Source organism: Haliotis asinina, chromosome 7 (genome assembly GCF_037392515.1).
Source record: "Haliotis asinina isolate JCU_RB_2024 chromosome 7, JCU_Hal_asi_v2, whole genome shotgun sequence".
Classification (NCBI taxonomy): Eukaryota; Metazoa; Mollusca; class Gastropoda; order Lepetellida; family Haliotidae; genus Haliotis; species Haliotis asinina.
In genome coordinates, this window is record NC_090286.1 from 39,825,078 (window position 1) to 39,846,495 (window position 21,418).

General features: G+C 36.1%; 2 protein-coding genes across 3 annotated transcripts in view; one reads left to right on the forward strand and one right to left on the reverse strand.

The window, feature by feature from the left end:
• LOC137290654 (laminin subunit alpha-2-like) overlaps positions 1–6,309 on the forward strand; it is a 135,894-nt gene extending 129,585 nt beyond the window's left edge. Inside the window, exon 63 of the mRNA XM_067821730.1 lies at positions 270–6,309. Within this exon, the coding sequence (XP_067677831.1) occupies positions 270–412 (143 nt within the window). The 3' untranslated portion in view covers positions 413–6,309. The remainder of the gene's footprint in view (positions 1–269) is intronic.
• A 740-nt stretch (positions 6,310–7,049) lies between these two features.
• Positions 7,050–21,418, reverse strand: part of LOC137291150 (adhesion G protein-coupled receptor L3-like) — a 76,267-nt gene continuing 61,898 nt past the window's right edge. For both annotated transcript variants that reach the window (XM_067822436.1, XM_067822437.1), the window contains exons 12-24: positions 20,921–21,195; positions 20,329–20,378; positions 19,669–19,792; positions 19,057–19,160; positions 18,037–18,139; positions 17,601–17,754; positions 17,144–17,210; positions 16,710–16,776; positions 15,500–15,597; positions 12,542–12,710; positions 11,801–11,929; positions 11,437–11,527; positions 7,050–10,957 (exon numbers count right to left, since the gene is read on the reverse strand). In XM_067822436.1, coding sequence (XP_067678537.1) covers positions 10,146–10,957; positions 11,437–11,527; positions 11,801–11,929; positions 12,542–12,710; positions 15,500–15,597; positions 16,710–16,776; positions 17,144–17,210; positions 17,601–17,754; positions 18,037–18,139; positions 19,057–19,160; positions 19,669–19,792; positions 20,329–20,378; positions 20,921–21,195 — 2,243 coding nt within the window. In that variant the 3' untranslated portion in view covers positions 7,050–10,145. The remainder of the gene's footprint in view (positions 10,958–11,436; positions 11,528–11,800; positions 11,930–12,541; positions 12,711–15,499; positions 15,598–16,709; positions 16,777–17,143; positions 17,211–17,600; positions 17,755–18,036; positions 18,140–19,056; positions 19,161–19,668; positions 19,793–20,328; positions 20,379–20,920; positions 21,196–21,418) is intronic.

Consider the following 21,418-nt stretch of genomic DNA (forward strand, 5'->3'; position numbering starts at 1 on the left):
TCTGGTCAAGGTTCAGTTGTTAATAGACTGCCGCCACATAGCTGGTAATAATGATATCACTTTGAGCATGCACTTTGTTTTTGGAGACCACTGCTCTTATTTTCGAAACATTTGTAGCCCAAAGAAGTCTTGAGAATGTGCACACATTACTGTCATTATTTGATAAGAATTAATCTGTGGTGATATGCAATTGAATTTTAGTACTCTTAAAATGGAATAAAACTGAACTCAATCACTTATTCACTGTGAATGTAATTTTTATGTTACAGAGAATTTCCCTCAAGTCGCAGCCTCCACAACAGAAGGCTTTACTGGCTGCATGAGAAATGTCATCATTAATGGCAATTCAGTGGATTGGTACAACCTTGTTGATAATCGCAATATACGGAGAACAGCATGTCCAGCCACGTAAACCCTCATTGTAGAAATTATATAAAACATGGCAAGTAATGTTATTTGGACAAATTTTAAGCTGAAGATATGAAACAATTATGGGTTCAATTCATTCAAAATTGCAACATTTTACATTGTTGCCACTTGTTAATATTCATTTTAATAGAACTGTTCAATTTTATCGGAAGTGAACTGTTTTTATTCATAAGTGCTATCTGTACAATTGTTAACAGAAGAATTTTTTTATGGGGGGTTCTCATGATGTCACTTGTAACTGAGTATATTAACATGAATATATTTACATATCATTTTCCGTATGTATCTAGTGATAAGAATATTGAAAGTCATTATACAGAATGTGTTTTCATGTATCTCCTCATTTTTAAATCATAACTTTCAATGCAGATTTTATTAAACGTTTTTTGTTGATCATCCACCCAGGCATTGAAAGGTATCCTATTTGTGAGAACTCCCATTTGTGAGACACATTAATTAATGGTTCAGTGCACATAGGTGGTGCTTCCACATCCCTACAATGAAAGTGGGAACAACCCTGTTGCTGAAGGATACCAACAGAAGGCATAGTTCATTAATGAGTTACTATTTTTTGTTAGAGGGCGTTTATTGTTTTCACTAAAGAGCATCGATAGGTACAGAAATAATTAAATAGATTATCAAAGGTATGGAACAGCCAGGTTGACATCATTGCTGTCATATAATGGTGATCTAAAAGATCGGTCAAATAGCTCTCATGTAAGACATTTATATTATTCAAAGTTAAACAGTTATTGTTACCTTTTCAAACACGTAAATCTAAGCAGGTGAATTAATTTCTCTTTCTCTTACAGTGAATTAGTAGATACCTCGTCAGGATCAGTTAGAATCATATCACACTGGTCTAAAATGATTTGTTGAAATGGCAAGGTAAATACAATATTTTATAACGTTATGTAAAGTTTATAGTCTTCAAATACTGATTTTAATTTTCCATTGTTAACAAGAGTCAATCATATCCAACAGGATACTGGATTGGATGATACATGTATTTGACTTACCCAATCTCTACCTAGCATCTAGCATTGTAAGATATGGTTAAGGTGGCGCTCTGTTGTTGACTCATCAAAAGGTTATTACTATGTAATGTGTAAGCATTCACTATTTTAAGAACCTGTGGTTTACAACAGTATTACTATACACACTGGTTTACTAAACTTACAACTTCAAACCACAGGTTGCTCATTGTATGGCATTGAAATATATAATAGAATCTGCCAATTTCATACATCATCTCTCTGTGATAACCATTTTATTTTAAAAATGCCTTTAAGCATCAATTTCTTCCCCAATATTTCTGTAAACATCCTTATATCTAAGGAAAGGTTTATCTATTGATTTGTAAATTATCATCACCTAACTCTCAAATTTATCAAAACTGGACTTTCTTAATTTTTTTATGTGTATCCCTAATTAGCTAGGGTTAATTTCCATCACATAGGGAAGTATAGTGTGTTTTCTTTGTTAATTACCCACTCCACTGTCTCACAACTGGGAGTCACACAACTGGGAGTAGACCCATTGAAATGTATAATATTTCTGATGCATATTGCGTAGTGTCTTTTATCTTCTCTCATCTTTTATACTTTTATACGTGTTCATATCATACTCAATATGCAATAAAACATCTTCGTTAATATCCATTATGCAAGACTTATTTATAGAATGGGAACTTTAATGCATACAATTTTTTTACCTTTTCCCATTTTTATCGAATTCTCACTGGTATAAAAGATTCAGATCTGTACCAAGTTTTAATGAGGACATATTTGGTGAATCTGATTCTTAAATCAAAAAGTCAGAAAAAACATAAATGTGGCACTTCAAAATATTTTTATTCCCACTTTGAACTTTACTAGAAGAAATATTATGTGTAAAGTATAATTTCTGTGGCCAACAATGAAGTTATATATACACTGGCAGCAATGTTTTCAACTTTTGCACAATTTCCTTAACACTAACATGAAAGAAAAGAGATGTTACCAAATCTAATCCTTTCATTGCAATGGCTCTTTGTGATGGAGGGGTTGACTAGTGATTTGACACAATGTTATGTTAGGAATGTACATTATGTTAGAATCTGTTTATATTTATCTTTACTCACATGTTGTTCTGTTTCACGGGTCACGCCTTTTTGTGCTTTGCATGGAAAGTGGCTGCAACTAATAAGTATTGTATTTATGAGTTATACAATTGTACATAGTGTTGTATGCATGAAGGTAGGTCATTGTTGTTTTAGGGCTGGGAGGAGTCCATATGTACTACCTGAGTACCCAACCCCCAATACCCAAATCTACCTAGGTACCCGACCCCCCACTACCTACCCTGCTTCCTGTTAACCAACCCTACAAGGTACCCTGGTACCTGCTTTACTTTAAGAAAAATGTAAAGATTGCTATGTGGGTACATGGGCCTGGGTACCCTAGTTACCCTGTACCTGGATCTGAGTACACAAAATGTTTAAGTACCCTAGTTACCCAGTGTCCTGGTCAGAGTACCCTAGTTAGCTGATACCAGGGTCCAAGTACCCTAGTTGTCCAAGTGCCCAGGTTACACAGTACCTGGGTCCAAGTACCCTAGTTACCTTGTACTGAAGTCTGATTACCCTAGTTGCCCTGGTTACATGGTACCTGGGTCTGAGTACCCTAATTACCCTGTACCCTGGTCCAAGTACCCCAGTTACCTTGTACTGAAGTCTGATTACCCTAGTTGCCCTGGTTACGTGGTACCTGGGTCTGAGTACCCTAATTACCCTGTACTCAAGTCAGAAAACCCTAGTTGTCCAGTACCCTGGCCCAAGTACCCCAGTTACCTTGTACTGAAGTCTGATTACCCTAGTTGCCCTGGTTACATGGTACCTGGGTCTGAGTACCCTAGTTACCCCATACTCAAGTCAGAGAACCCTAGTTGCCCGGTACCCTGGTTCAAGTACCCTAACTGTCAAAAAACCCTGGTTACATGTTACCTGGGTCTAATTACCCTAGTTACCCCGTACCCAGGTTCAAGTACCCTAATAATCCAGTACCCTGGACCAAGTACAATAGTTGTCCAAGTATCCTAGTTACATGATACCCCAGTTAACCAGTAACCTGCTCCAAGTACCCCTAGTTACATGGTACCCATTTATACCTTGGTCTGAGCCCTACTCATCCCAGCCCTAATTGTATCATAGCCCATGCAATCTGATCAGTAGCAATGTATAGGAGTGATCGGACAGTGTCCATATTGCAATGTTACTGTAGGTACATTGACCGTGTGACCAGATGTACAGTGATTGGTCAGATAATGAACATATCTGTGTGTTTGATATTGTCAAGGGCAGTACTTGATTAATGAAGGAATGATCACTGCTTAACCTCAGGGTGGTGATGTGGCACCCCATGTAAGCCAATTCTGGGGGAATGTAGGGTTGGGGATAATGTACTATCAAGTACTTCAAGGGTGGTGATGATTCAGTTCGAGAATGGTATTAATTTTCTTCAAGGGTAGTGATAATGTACTTCAAGGGTGGTGATAATTTTCTTCCAGGATGGTTTTAATTTTCTTCAAGGGTGGTGATAATGTACTTCAAGGGTGGGGATAATGTACTTCAAAAGTGGGGATAATGTACTTCAAGGACGATTACTGACTTCAAAGTTGCATCAGATATTTTGGGGGTAATGATACCGTACTTGTACATGTGAAGCCCATTTCTGATGTCCCTGCCGTGATGTTGCTGGAATATTGCTAAATGTGGCATAAAACCGAACTCATGCATTCACTACTTGCACCCCAGACTTACTTCAGAGTGATTTCATTTTACTAGACTGGTGGTGATGACCAACTTCACAGATGATTACTGGGTGTTTACTTCAAAGTGGCATCACATACCAGGAAGGAGATGAACGTTTACTTCAGAGTGCTTATTACTCAGTATTGACTCCAAAGTCGTTTCATGTACTTCCAGGGTCGATATTAATTACGTAGCACTTAGTAATTGCTTACCTCAAGAGTTGTGATTAGCAAGTACCAGTACTAACAGGGGGTGATCAACTGCATCAGAATTTTACTTGCTTCAAGGGCAGTTTTTACTGACATCAAGGCAGTGCTTACTTACTTCAAGTGAATGATGAGCCAGTTTACTGTAGAGGATTAAGGTGTCTTTCCATGTCAGGAAAAACATATGACCCTTGAGGTGTGAAACCTGCATTATATAAAACCGTGAAACCTCCAAGTGTGTCTGGAATTGCTATTTGAAGAGGTGTAATATAGATATTTTTGTACATTTTGTATTCTGAGTGTAAATTATATTATTACAAAACATGCATAATTCAAATAGATACATTATATCTTCATTTGTTGATTTCATATATGTATGTTTTCTCATACAGAGACTGTAAAAGAACAACTGAGGATTCATTAGCAGAACACATATACTGAATATAGTTTGTTGTTTTTTTTCAAAAGGAATTTGAAATAACATATGACTTTGATATTGGTAAAAACAAATGAATTGTTCCAGAATCATGTAGTTTGTTGACTATATAATGGGAGGAGACTTATATGATGGTACATATATGCATGTGTTATTGATAATCAATGAAGATCTATCCAGCATTTTTTCGTATAAACATCAGTTGTCCTTGGTAAAGTATGAATAATATATATGAAGATAAACCTGAAGAGGCTGAAACACCATTTTAATACATTTCATTCACAAACGAATAATGAAAGTTCACGTTTTTCTATTTTGACATTAAAATATACATTTGAATCAAAATCAGGAATAGACATGGTGTAGCTGGTGCCATATTTGATACTGAAACTTTGTTGTTTGTTAGTCTCTCAGCTGATTGTTACCACAATAGGAACTGTCACAATTTATGTGCTGTGACAAAAACATGTTGTGACATCAGATGTGACAAGTGTGTTTAGTTGCAATCATTGCGAATTGCAATGGAAGATGTGAATTGTCCATTGTGAATTGCAGTTGTAGATGTGAACTGTCCACCACTTGTGAACTGTGACAATATATGAGGAATGTGACCACAGAATTAAGGCATGCTTGATGTGTGTGATATAACATTGACATAATAACATAGGTTGATATTAGATGATATCCACAATGTGCCGAAAGCCAGTGATTCGTTGGTGCTACGATGTTCAAATTCTGACTTGCTGATATTCTGTATAAAGTTTGGAAAGCTATGTTGATGAAGACTGTTGATAACTGTTTTGTACAATTTTACCTAGTGTTATTGTTTTCCAAAACTGAGATTTCTAGAAAAAAACACTTTCTGGTCTTACAATAATACCTTTTACCATGTTGGACACGAGATCCATAAAATAACAGGGAAACAACCTTTGTTTTGATGTTATTTGTGCGCATTAACACTTGACATTTGAATTGTTGTTTTTCTTTGGATCTTAGTTTTGGAATTAACATATTTTAACCCTTTGTAACTTAATTTTATTACTTCCATACTATACCTTTTTTATAACTTTTTCAGGTAATTGCTTAAATTTGAACAGTTTTAAAAATGGTTTTGAGTTTCAATTTTTTAAATATCAACCATTATGTAAAAAATGTATCTGTCAGTGGATAAAGTTTCTGAATTTTCCTCTCAATTAGATTAACATTTTGAATTATTTGGATGTTCAAAATTTATAGCGACTTGTCCCACTAAGACTGTGTTAGCCGATTCAATGCAATGTATTGTGAAATGTTCCTCTTGTACTGATATTATGTTCAGTGAAATCACTTTCCGGATCTTGTTGGAGTAAGCATTTGTGTAACCCAACTCAGGCATAATGGAGGTAGGATTTAGTTTATGTAAACTATGTTTATTTTAAAACTTATTAATAAATTACATTTGTGAAAAACGATGGTGTTTTGTTGTTCTTGTGAACAGTTTGCGAATGGAATAAAAGAATCTTCAGCCATCACGGATGACCCTGATAAAGATCATGACAGTTTGGTTGAAGAGGTCATTGTTGCCACAGATACTACAGATTAGAAATGTACTCTGGCCAAAATCAGAATATAGACATGTACCCTAGTACGAGTCCATTCCACATTGTGCCATTTTCTTGATCAGAACTGTCATACTGTTGTATTGGCTGCATTTGATTGTGTTAAATAAATTTACAAATATTTTGTTACACAGTAAGAAATATTTCACAATGCACAACATCACTCAGAATCTGTTGCTAGGGAACATCTACATATGGTTTGGGGTTTGGGCTGTGAACATGGGATTATCCAACATTTGGGGAACCTGGGGTACATTTTCTATATTTTGACTGTCTGTATACAAAAACATACATATCTGCAAGACATGTGCCGACAATGACCCCTTCAGCTATGGACCTTAACAGGATAAGAGTTGTTTTATCTGCTACAATTTGTTGTGTCAAGTTTCCTCCCTTTCTTGTACCAAAATCCACAGACCCTTGGTTTGTCAGCACCATAGCTGTGCTTGTAATGTGATCTGCTTTACCGACTGACAAAATAATAATGTGGAGAAACCAGCCACAAAGTGCTGGCTTCACCTCAACTGTCTGAAATGCCAAGCAGCAAACTGTTTCAATACAAGAATCTTCACAAAAACAACCTCTAAACATGTATGTACATTGTTTATTCTCAATTGATTGGAAATTCATACAAAATTATGGACAAATGTGATCTTCTTTGATCTAGTACAAGAAACCATGGTAATATTTATATGTACATTCACAACTCTTGTGCTCTGCAAGAATTAACTTGGTCCATTATAATCAATAACAAAATGTTGGGTTGCAGACATGACAACTGTGTATGAGTCCCAGATCCAGAGATGCCGAGACTCTTGATGGATGATTATGAACATGCATACTTGTGATTTTTAATTTTATATAAAACATCAGTTTGGCAATAAAAACTACTTTTAGTTTATGACGACAAAAAGAATCAAATTATTTACATATCATATTCAATATCTCCCATGGACTTGTGACAAATGAAACAGGCAAAGCTGTCAACTTGTTATTGACAACAAACTTGTCAATTTTACACTTTATTTTTCTAAACAGGATTGAGACAATATAGACTATTTCTGAAATGATTCAGTTAACACAAAACTGCCATTTATGAGCACTAAAAGTCTAAGAAGACTTCACAAAGCCAAATATTTACTGCAGCGTATCAGGAAAACCAACTCTGGATTTCTTTCTCCGTGTAACAAGACCAATCCAACAAAACATTTTTCATATATTATTATAAAATACTTTTTGTACTTTTGGAAGGAATTTCCCCTCTCAAACTTGATATTTTAACCACCACTAGTTCATGCCAGCGACTGTACTCTGCCAGGAAGACAAACCATCACTCACTTGTATTAACAAGTGACTATACCATACATTGATATCGGTGTCTAAAATGGTGTTAAAAGTAACCGATTTGATCTGCCACTTATCCACAACTGTCACACATTTTCTTTACAGCTCAACAACACAGAAAATGTACATCCATTAACATAATACATAAGGTAAAGATATATACACAGATAGCACCATCGATGCTTAGAGCACTCTAGTGATGGAAGATTCACCTTAGGCCAAAATAAATTAATTATCAGATTTCCATCCTCACGTTAGTGTCCCTTAATATCAAGAAAACAAATGTCTTAACTTTACCAAACAAAATCCCACTCTTCATTCCTGTTTTATGTGTCAACAAAAAACACAGGTAATTGCTATGCATGTTTACAGTTTTCCTTATGTGATGCCAGTATTATATACCTACAAATCACTTTTGCCTGAGGTTTTCATGAGTTATATGCACAGAAACCTCTGAAAACTAAAATGCATTCCACCTAGTATTTATGGAAAACGTGCAGGAAAATTGTATAAATAATTTATTGTGGCCTAATTAAAAACTAATAAATAACCGAAGGATAATGCCTACAGGCTTGATACCAGACTAAACAGCATGTCCAATTTCTGTTCCGTCTAGATGACATAACCTCTCACTTGTCAGAGACAGCCAGTGATACAACCCCGTCAACTTCCTCTCTAATGTTTTCACTAAATGTGCGGAAAGTCATGTTTGGAATGAATTACAAATATCACTTTTCTGGTCCCACGTCTAGTTCTGAGGAGAGTATTTTTGTTGTTGTAAATGCACAAGCGTAGGATTTATAAAGGAAATCATCATATCTTCATGAAAATTACACATAGTTTTACAAAATAAAAAAAGTTTAAAACCACTGCAGAACTAGTGAATACATCATTGAGTAAACCATATAGCCATGAAGAAGCAGACCACCACTAGATGTATCCTTCACAGTAATTACAGTGTACAAAGAAGATCACACATACGACCATCTGCTTTTTAAGTACATACAGGATATGGTTGTGAAAATATATTTGCAAACATGGACATACAATAAAGACTTCCTCATTGACAAACCATTCATATTAACTAAAAATCATTAACTGAAATTACAAACAAATCAATCATCTAAAAATGCATGAACCACTTTGGGTTTGTTCTTTACTGGACAAACATAGTTAGGGATATTTGTAAGTCATGAATAATGATGTATTTATTCATGGACACACTGATAAAATATCAGTCATAAAAATACTAATATCCTCAACTTATTTGTCCAGTATACATGCCAAAGCATTTTGAATTTTGTCCTGATCTGATCAGATAAACCTGCTGTCTTATTTTCTTATGATACATTGAAGAATGCAGTTTAGAAATTCATTACAAAAAGTGAGAGAAACCCAAATTAAGGGATTAAACAGTAAGAAAGTGTTGAAAATGGATATGACAGTAACAACTAAATGATGTAAAAACACAACTGCCATACTTTGTTCTCGGAACATGATGGCACACATTACAAAACAATTTTCAGTAAATCAGAATGATCATATCATTCAAGAAATAGTAACTAAAATCATATTCACAACATTTTTAAATAGTAATATATCACTGTCAATTTCCATGCAATTGACTGAAACAAGTTTCAGAAACAATCACCAGTACGACAACAACCATGATATGTTCATATCTTTGGAAACATGAATACATTCTGTGATTTTATGTTGGATAATTGTATCTAAGTCAGCAACATGAACTCAAGCTTTGTCTTAAGGCACACATTCTTACTTGATTCTCTACTGAATAATACAAACATTAGCATAATTCATGTTATATTTCAAGTGCACCAGAACTTTGATTCAGGAAGATGAAACCAGTTAATAGTGAATGAGTGAGTTTAGTTTTATGCCGCTTTTTAGCAATTTTCCAGCAACATCACGGCAGGGGACACCAGAAAATGGGCTTCACACATTGTACCCATGTGGGGAATCGAATCCGTGCCTTTGTCGTGATGAGCGAACGCTTTAACCATTAGGCTACCCCACCACCCCAAACCGGTTAATACTGTGAACCAGTAAGCTATGCAGTAACTGCCTGGTAATGTTTATAACACAGGAGTATAATCATTACATGTAATAACTATGCAATATCAACTACTAACTTGATTGGCAAGGTGGAAGATTTTAGTAATACAACTTCGCAATCTGTAAACTTCACAATCTGTGAACAACAAGTTTCTCAAAACCAAGAACATAGTACCTATATTCATTAGAAAAATACTTTTTCCATCAAATGAGAAAATGGAGAAATCAAGTTCAAAAGTTAAAAGATTGAACTGAATACATGTATTTCAACAATCTGTTGATGATAGGTCAAATCGGTGGGGATCAAAACGTATTTGAATATCTGAACTGAGCCGCTTGACCTTTGACTTCGTATTCACAAAGGTCAACAGTTCCTCTGGACCATTAGTCTCAGTCGATTGTCCTCCAGTTTTGGAACTTAGATCTGGCATGCTGTGCTGTACAACACTGTTAGAGTCTTTTGTCACATCAGTTTTACCCTTAGAGTCTTTATACTTGAGATTCGGCGTGCTAGTATTGACCTTCTCTTGCTGTTGATCCCCCTTACGATCGTTGATACTGCCCAGTGAAGGAGACTGTTTCCTCACTTTGGACACACCCTTCCTTCCAGATCCTGGTACCAAAAGGTTCTTGATAAGATTCCTCTCCATATTTCCTTCTTTGAATCCTGTCACACTGTTCCCATCATCGTCAGTATCAGAGATGAAAGAATCCCGATTCTTGGCTACGGAATTATAAGAAAGAGCGGAGAGTCGGTCATGTTCAATGTCCTCAATTGGTTTGAAATCTTCCGAGCCTGAAGAATATCGCTTCTTTTCTTCACAGACTTGAAGATTGTTGTGGCAGTACTCTGTCACGGCCTCGCTATCAATCACAGAGCAATCAATGACTTCGGACAGGTCACCGGCAATCCCGCCATTTTCAAAGCAGGGTGACAAGGGTGTGAATCCATTTCCATTAATCGTGGGTGACTTGTTTGGGTCGTTGTTGTTGGCAGTGTAGACATAGCCATTGATAGTGGATGGGTACAAGCTGCTTTCTCGACTGTGGGAACTGACTGTCAGACTTTGGCGATGTCCTACAAATTAAAAAATGTATCTTATTGGAAAAACATTTAATACAGTGACATTCAATCAGCAAAGTCTCACAGTGAGACCAAACAAAGCATTCAGTCATAGCCCGTCCTTGTTTATGTTTTTGTGAAGGAGAGTCGATTAAATATGTAAAGCCATCCTTTGGTGAAGGAAAATATTTTGAAACAACAAACTTAACTCGGTTAGAAGTTCATCTCTTATATTATTTTTTTATTGTTTAAATTTTGGGGATTGACTGTGTTTGTTCATGAATGGTCACTTTCTGGGACAGCCAGTCCTTGGACAGGTCTTATTTCAAAACTACTAGATACACTGCTTACACTCAGTGCCACTTTCAAGCATTAGGCTCCAACATGGCTTACTAATATCTAAGAAAGCTTTGAAACTGTGGTTGGTCTGTGGAAGCTGGCAGTTGATTGTGTGCCTTTTGAATTAATAATCACAGCTGTACGGGTTAACCTACCTTTGGAGCTGAGGAATGGTTTAGTGGAGCTGTTGGTAGAAGCCGATGGTGATCGGTTGCGACGTCGGCCTGGAAACAGCCGAGAAAAGTACTGGAAAGAAAACACAAAATACAATAAATAACATTAGACATTTCATAAGTAACTTATGTAGCAATGAATGAGAACTCTTAAAGGGGCACTGATGCAGAGCAATTTCCGTGGACTGGTTTAAACTGTTGTTATTGTTTTTCTCCCGTGAGTACCCCGATGATATCCCAGAATTCGTGACTGCTTCGTGACTTATGTAGCAATGAATGAGAACTCTTTAAATGCAATGTATGTTATTCTACAATATAAAATGTCACAGGTAAAGTCTGGACTCACGTTGTGTCCGGATCCAGATGACTGATTTGGGGAGCTTGACAAGTGTCCATTGTACCCGCCAAAATTGACTCGGATACATTTTGGCAGCCATGTTGTCCGGCGTGCTATCTTGCGGTATTCCTTCTGAACCTGGAACAAACACCCATATCAGTCATGAAGTATCAGACATATTCTAATACAGGAACGACCAATATTGTTTCAGATAAGTTTCTGGAAAGTCCCACCTACGTCACCTCAAGGGTGGGTGGTTGGATCACTGGACTGGAGTCCGTCCGTTGAAGGCAAACACTTTTTGCTCTCTTGAATATGCCTTTGTACATATTCATCAGAGGATGAAACAATTCACAGACTTGTAAATATATAAGGGGTGTAAAATTACCACTCAATGCCCACAACAAAAGAATCATAATTAGTTTTAAATTATCTGATAAACATACAGCTAGCATATTACACATGAACAGTTTGTCAAATCCCATTCTGTGTACCAATTTTGATTCTGTGTAAAGATTTCATTTTTTCATATTCTTATAGGAAATCTACGTAAAAAGCCTTCTCAGTTATCAGTAGGTCAGGAAATGTTTAGACTTCCCAGGAACACCAGGTGTCATTGCTGATTCTTACTGATCCATGCACATAATCTTTGAGCCCAGCTGAAACTGGTTATTGTCTCATGTATCTGTTGCATATTTGATGATTTCCACATGTATGTTTAATCCAACACTGAAACTAACAACCATATACCTTCTCATTCATGATACAGTGGAAGATGAAGATAAAGGCTCCCTGTAAGGAGTTGAGGATTGTGAAGATGTACGCCATGGCAACAGACTCCTGATTGAGGAAGAGAATACCAAAGCTCCAGGTGAGTCCCAACAGTACCACCAACACCAGCGACCCCTTGATCCAAGCTCTGTGGAAGGGAGATAACTCATACAGTTCACATAAGGGGAAGTAACTCACAATTCACTGTAGTCAGTGTAATAGACTTGTAAAGTTTACAGCCTCGACTTTTAGTGTTGGAATGGTAAAGATATTGGAAGCTGGAAATCAATACGCGTCTTACCTAAACAATAATTATAACTGAAATTATCATCCATGATGTTCCTTTTCAGGAAGAATGCTCTGTTCAACTGACATTTATGCACATTTATAAATAACATGATCATAAGGTACAATTACAGTGGATATTAAAAAATATAGTAAAAATCATATGAAATATGTTTAAATAATTACCATAATTAAATTATCAAGCAAATAATTATAAACTTCATGCCAGTAACAGTTGCAAAAATGATAAGATACTGTTTCAAATTAAGATAAAATCTGATAAAAACATAAAAATAATGACTATTTTGTTTCCTAACCAATGATAAATTTTGTTTATAACCAACTAAAATATCAGAGAAATAAATGATTGTGTCAAAGTGCAGTAAGGTTGTACTTAATTGCTAATTAAATCTGAAACGAAATGTGCGATGGAATAGGCAACCCATAACAGGCTCACACTTTATCCCGACCGCTTGGAGAGCTATCAAGGGGAGGCAACTGCTCCGAGCACTCGATGGTTGAGACAGTTTGTACAACATCACTGGGTGCAGCCGTGAAATGGAATAGTTGTCTATTTCATTCATGGAATACTTGTCTATGTCATTTGTTATAGCATACATCAGGAGACATAATGAAATATTTACAGATCAAAGCATTAAACCAAATTTCATATATTTTGTCAGACTGAAAACTTTAAACTTAGTATGTTTGTCATGTGAATAATATTTGCTTTTTTTTCGTGTATAAAAATTTGTACGAAATTAAATTAGTTAATAAATTATTCGATATTTCATATGCACATAGAAATTATCTTTCACCCATGAAAAAATACATGCTCAGAATAGATTCAAAGATTTAAAGATTCCGTAATTACCCTTGAAATATATGTACAAAATTTGACAAAAAAGGGAAACAAACTTAAAATGTTATGGGGAAAATAAAAAGGATATATTTCTAATTCAAAGAAAGACAAGGTGGGTATTTGTTAAAAAAATACAAGGATAGTATTCAGTGGATTAAAATACAAATAAAATATGAAGTGGATAAGGAAATGAAAGGTTTTCATATTCACACTTTAAAGGTAGAAACAAAAAATATCAGTGCATTGTCCATAAATATCAAGGCTACTTTTTCATTAAAGCATTAATATATATTTTTCAGTTGAATAAATTAACAAATATAAAACAAATTTGTTAAAATGATTATGTCAAACAGTCACTGATAGTTATAGACAAAGACCATACACTGGAATTAATAAAATTGCAAAATGAAAGGGATAAGGGTATCTATATCACTCCAATACAATCTTACGGAAGCTCCTTCAACACTTTGGGTAGGCGCTGTGGTCTACCAGTAATAGAGGCAATGTCACTCTCACTACTGCCAAAGACGCAAGCACAAAACAGAACAACAGATCTCCATTTTCACATTTTTCAAGAATTACATACTAAATATTTATCAGCTTGCATAAAAACACTGAAAATCATATCTGCTGTTACCTATATGTGAGAGACAGAACAGCTTTGTGAATACTTAAGCAAGACTATAAGTTATTTCTTTATAAACAGTCAATGTGAGGGAATAGTATTGTGTTACATGTCACCCTGTTTTATTCCTCAGGGAAAGAAACCAATCAAAATTGACCACGAGACACAGGATCAGTGAGTGGAAAATAATCGGTGGACATGTCTGTCCAGCGATTCTGGACAAGATCACCATCAAGAACAATATGGTCAATCATGTACACCATTGGCCATTTTAACAGTTCAAAATACCACAGCTGACCACCCTATCTATAAAGGTCAGCCACTGAATCCTCACTTGTCATATGTTATGAGCAACTTGACCCTTACTCTAAACATAACATGATGTGATGCTGGATGTATGACATCATAATGGTTTATAATTATGCCTTCACAATGCTAATATCTGTCACAATAGCACACTGTAGGCAGTTTCTATCAACTTATGTTGGAGAGTAATAAACAGAATACTAAACTTGCTTCCATGAAATACCACTTTTATAAAACACAGGGAATAATTAGTATCAAACTTATATGATACGAAATCATTAACTTGGATAATAAAAACAGTATTACACTGAAGCTATTCAGCATCGTCTATACATCTGAAGTTGTTAATAAGTGATAATCAGTGCTGATTTTAGGACAATTTCGTATCATAATTTGCACATGAAAATTATCCATTGGCCTGATTCTGACATTTTAGATAGGGATGAAAATGTCATGAGATCAAAATTCCAGAACTATCTATACAAGAAAACACTGCAGCTTAATGATTTTGTAGCTAACAACTAACAAATATTCACTGCACTGAATATGTATTAAAGCAAGGCAGGGTAGAATAGAGATGACGATTCTGTTCAAAAATTTTGAGGGGTTCAACAATGGAATATTATTACAGTTTTGAGTCAATGATGACCCTACCAAACATTTTAAACAGATTTGAGCTTAACTCCTAAATGTATCAAACGATATCCAACCCCATCCACCCAACAACAAGAAAAAGGACTTCTCTAATGCAAATTTCCATCAGATTAACATTCATGCAAAACTGTAACGACTAACAAAGCTACTGTCCACTTGGGATGTGATCAAACTTTGCTTGTGTACATTAGGTTTGTTCTCTCACCTGAGTTTCTGCAGCTTGGACTTCTCTTTCAAGGAGTTGGCTGTGTTGGCATGCTTGCACATCATGTAGATAGCAATACTCAACATGGCCACATTCACCTGAAATAACAACACTGATTTTAGCCATGGTAATTCCACACCAACATCACATGCTCAAATATTATCAATAAATCTCAACCATTTTGCCATTTAAAACAGAGAATGAGTTATAAGGGACCATTTTGGCTCAGTTGAAATGATAACTTTAAAATTGCATAAAATATGAAAATGTTGTGAAAGGTATTGGTCAGAGTGCGCAAAGTGTAAGAAGAGCCAATTTTCAAACTATAAGCTAATATCTGACCCCAATATTTTTTTCAGTGAAATGTTCGCATAGTTTTTCAAGACAAAGATGTCTGTTTTACTATAAACATAGCTTAGTGATTGAGGTTGTCTCCCACTTGGGTTGATTGGTTGGTTTGTTGCTGGCACAGAGCAATATTCCAGCCAAATGGTGGCAATATGCAAAAAAGCTAGTCTGGACCAGGCAATCCAGTGATCAACATCATGTTCATCTATCTACACAAACGGGATACAAAGACACGTTTCAAGCAAGTACACGAGTCTGACCACCTGATCTTGTTAGTGGCCTCTTATGACAGGTGTGGGTTGCTGAAAAGGCATACTGGTTCTACCACATATTTGAAACATGAGATCAATATATCAGAATGTGTTACATTTATATGGGAATGTGTTACATTTATATGGGAATGTGTTACATTTATATCAGTATGTGTTACATTTGTATCAGAATGTGTTACATTTATATGGGAATGTGTTACATTTATATGGGAATGTGTTACATTTATATCAGTATGTGTTACATTTATATGGGAATGTGTTACATTTATATGGGAATGTGTTACATTTATATGGGAATGTGTTACATTTATATCAGTATGTGTTACATTTATATGGGAATGTGTTACATTTATATGGGAATGTGTTACATTTATATGGGAATGTGTTACATTTATATCAGTATGTGTTACATTTATATGGGAATGTGTTACATTTATATGGGAATGTGTTACATTTATATGGGAATGTGTTACATTTATATCAGTATGTGTTACATTTGTATCAGAATGTGTTACATTTGTATCAGAATGTGTTACATTTATATGGGAATGTGTTACATTTATATGGATATGTGTTATTTGTGTACTCACAGTCATGACAAACAAGGCAGGCCCCACAAAGCTCCAGATAAAGTGGTTCTGGGTGTTTATCCAACAACTGTGGAAGAAAAACAAACATTCACCATGAAAGTATCAGTTTTGATGTAGTTTTTGTAAACTAAAAATGGCTTAGATGCTTGGACTTTTGAAACATCTGCCTTTTCCAGACAATGGCATTTTCCACCAATATTCTGAGAGGATGTAATGGCAACAGTAAGTGGCACACACATCAATTTGGTTTCAGATAATCAGAGTCCAACATTCATAATATCCCTAGTATGCCCAAACACTGTATGACTTCATTAATGGTCAACACCTGACAGCACCTGTATGTACATTTACAACAAAACAACCTACATAAATGATGGACAGACAGACTACAAACAATATGGTGTCTAAATGCTAAATAACTATAAAGAACTTACTGAGTCTCAGTTCCATAACCCTGGTGGTAGACAGCCGCAGAGATTGCAACAATCATGAGAGGGACACCTACAAAAACACAGTTTTAGAATCACATCTTTACCAATTGCCACTCAATTAATATAACACACAGCAAACATAGATAAATGTATTAGTTAAGATCCCAGCCTTAGTATAATAAGCACTTGTTTTGTTATTGTCTAATGCTGCACTCAGCAATATTCCAGCAGTATGGCACCAGTCTGTAAATAATCGAGTCTGGACCAGACAACCCAGTGATCAAAATCATGAGCATCTCTGACAGAATTACAATTAAACAAACAGTGGTATATGTTTTCATATACAACAAAACATGCCAGATTGTGAAGTGAAGTTTGGTAAGGTTCAAGCTTACTGCACTTATACTACAAGGAGCTGGCACAATATATTGATTACAAGCTGACCTGTCCTATTACATACCGTAGCCAAAGAGGTAGTACCACTTGAGTCTGGACCTCTCCGTCTCGAACACCTCGATGAGCATGACATACAGCTGAACACCTTCTAGACACATCCAGGCAAAAGCCACCAGGAAGAAGAAGTGAAGAAGTCCAGCAATGATGGAGCACAGGATCTAAAACACAGCCATCATGGTCAGTCATCAGTGCTCAGATAAACACAGGATTTAAATCACCAATTCAAACCAATATGAGCACTGTTAACTCTCATAGAAACAACTGATTGCAGCTGTTTTATTAGCACAGATAACTGTTACAGTAGATCGCTCAGCCAAATGCGCTGTGTTTATTTCAAACAAGACAGCAAACCTTCTTTCCCAATCACGAATCAACGCCTTCACTTTATGTCCCACCAACACACTGGTTAGCATAACAAAAGAGCTGGGTGATGTACACACCTTTAGTTCTGTTTGATCGATTCCAACCACGAATATAATCTCCGCCAGCATGAGACTGTACACCAAGTGCTTGTGGATGGTGGTTCGGTCACACTGGAGGTTCCTGGCATAACAAGAATCAGAAATATCAAAGCATCAGTTTAAACTCTTTCAGTGTATGGCAAACATAATACAGCTTTATTGGAGAGCTTAAATAGTTCAAAATGAACTGAAATCAAGGACATAAGAGCAATTCTCACAGGAAATAATCAGCCTAACACTAAGATTGCTTCTAGAAAGAATTCAGAATTTTCATTGACTCATACCATAACATTAGGGACATAGAGGATACTAAACGACCTTCCGTGTAATAAATGATATTTCATGGAAGCGAGTTTAGTATTCTGTTTATTACTCGCCAACATAAATTGACAGAAACTGCCGTGAACTTCCCTACAGTGTGAGGACTCTCAGCTTTCCGCGAGTCAAGCAAGGTCTGGTAAACTTGCGACATCGGCATTAGCATTGTGACGTCACAACTTTAAACCATTTTGACGTCATACGTCAAGTGGTATTACACTAGTGCAATACTGCTGTAAAAATATTACACTGCAGTATCTTCAACAGGCGAGTAATAATCAGATATATTCTGCATTCTCATGTGGTACACTGTTATGAGGATGAGTTTTACCAGTGCAGCTATAGCAGTCTCTCAAAGCAGCCATTTTGAGCATTGGACTCTCATATCATATAACCCCAAAACAACACATTTACTTTCAGACAAATGCAAATCACAAAAGTGTACTGTAACACAAATACATAGATATGACCCTTCTTTAAAACAGTTCAATAATGACTGAATAACAACAATGATCGAACACTTTCTCACACATTTCAGTGTTAATGAAGAAAAGACATATCATTTCCTCACATTCTACAAAATAATACAAAAATGAACATAACATGAGAACACATTAAACTCTTCGCACACATGTTAATGAGAGAAACACAAGCATGTGGTTGGGTGTGCGAGCTACTCACTTGAAGGCAACGAAGGTGATCCAGGTGAAGAGGAGACAGATGATGGAGATGATGCAGCCGACGAGGGTGATGATGCGCAGAGACAAGGCGTGGCCTGGCGACAGCTGAAAGACAGAGCAACAAGGTACAGGCCATCTCAAATGAGACAGACAATTGGTAATTCCATACAAGATCGTCACTAGCTTATAACCAGTGTAGGAAATAAGTTTCAAACACAGCCAGCCAGCAAAATTAAACAAAAACTTCAAAAATTGGCCAGCCCAGATCAAAAGTTACCAGGTTACTCCTGTTGGACAGGTTATAAGTTTTTTCCTTTTTGCTCCTTTGCAACTCTGATGATTCAAGTCAACAAGATGCTTAACTGTACAGAATGTATAACATCTTTGAGAGGCATTTTAGAAGCTGTGAAGATGAAGGAACACCAAGTTCTATGGACTTTATTGCAATTGCAATGAGTGTGACATTTCAGTACTACCAAAGTTTCAGATGCTACCAAAGTTATCAAGCAAGTGCTTGATAATGGTGTTTAAGTACCAATGCCAAAATGTCGCACTCATCGCACTTAAGAACTGGGTTTTCATTCAAGTACATGCATTGCAGTCTCCTACCAACCTTGGTGCCAGTGATGTCCATCAGGACTGCGAAGTTGGTCAAGTGGTTGCACTTGCAGGTTGTATGTGTGTTGTTTGTCTGGATCATACTGCAGCCATCTTGAGACCACTGGCCACGCTTTTGACTGTAACAGAGAAACATTCACTTGATACCTGGTTCTGTTTAATGTACTGTAGGACACTGTTCTATCAACATGTTCAAGTTTCAATTCCTCCAATTTATCCATCAATCAGGTGATTATTTCCTGTCCTGTGATTATTTTCCTATCACCTGAGATTCTTCTAATATCAAATAAATCACCATGAGTTTATAAAGTTACAAATTTTTTACAAAATATTAACATATTTGATGTCAGGAGACACAAGTGTGAGATTCTATTTATCATCAAAAATCTTTATTAGTTTTCCTTAACACCGGGACTGACGTTAGACTCCTAGCGCAGTGCTGTCCTGGCATTGTAGCCCCATGAAGTTCATAGAAGGTCATAGCATTGTTAGGGCATTGTACAAAACCATAACATCACAAAATCTGATCTCACAGAAGCAATATCTCCTGTTGAACACAGTTTCGGATGATAAATGACTTTATAGGCAGCAAGCAATGTCTCTTAGCAGATATCAATATAACCAAATTCTGTTACCATAGCAACAATAGCCTCACCTCTCATCCATCTTCCAATAGGAACACAGGGGGTTGGATTTCACTTCAGGCTGAAACAAGAATATTCAATAACTTTTGATTCAAAAGATCCAATGACTGAACATCCAAAGAGCTTTTCATGTTAAGTACACTGTCCACTATTTAGGAACCCTGATATTTAAATAATCAGTACTAAACATTCAAATATAAAATAACTAAATGCTAAATGTTCCTTTCAGATAAATATCATATTGTTTTATGTATACTTCGACTTTTCATTTTATAAGAAAATATTTGCTTGTGCACTAATGCTGATCACCAATCATTCCAAAATGTTGATTTCAAGGTGGAAATGAGGTCCAATGTGCTCTTGTTGAAAAACCAAAACATTGATGTGAAAAGTGTCCTCACTACAAAGACAACAACACCATGTCCGCATTGAACTAGGATGGTTCTACGCTTAAGCAATATTTTGCTGAAATTCAGAAATTGTGCCAATCAGGGTATCTGATGAATCGAACCTGGGTCTTTGCTGTGACCAGTAAATACTTCAGTCACTAAAGTCACCCACTCTTGATGACAACTATAAGAGGTACAAGGGATAGAATCTCACATTTAAATGTTGCATGGTGTATTCCACTGGTTCGAACAGCTTGATCTCCTCCCTGTTGTTGATGGAAGCTGAGATGATGTTAGAATTGACGACTTTCTCCTTCTTCTCCTCTTTCTCTTCCTTCTTCGGGGAATCAACAATAATTTCATTTGACATCTCGGAGGTGCTTCGACCTTCAACATTCTTCTGCCCCTCTGGCTGATCCTCGGAGAGCATCTTCGGCTGCATGAACTGCTCCAGGTTGTTGTAAACAACGAAAACAACAGTCACTACACCTGCAATAAGAGAAACACAAACAAAATGATATCTTATAGCGACAATATTGTTTTTTTTCAAATGAACTTTAGTAAACAAATAAATTAAATAACAATTCAAATTCAGTGATAACAAAATAATTAAAATTAGACTAATGTTGACATCAGTGTTTTCCATATTTCTTAACTGAGTTCAATTGTATACATTATTGGCTCAGCAGTGATGAAGTACAGGGATTGTCTC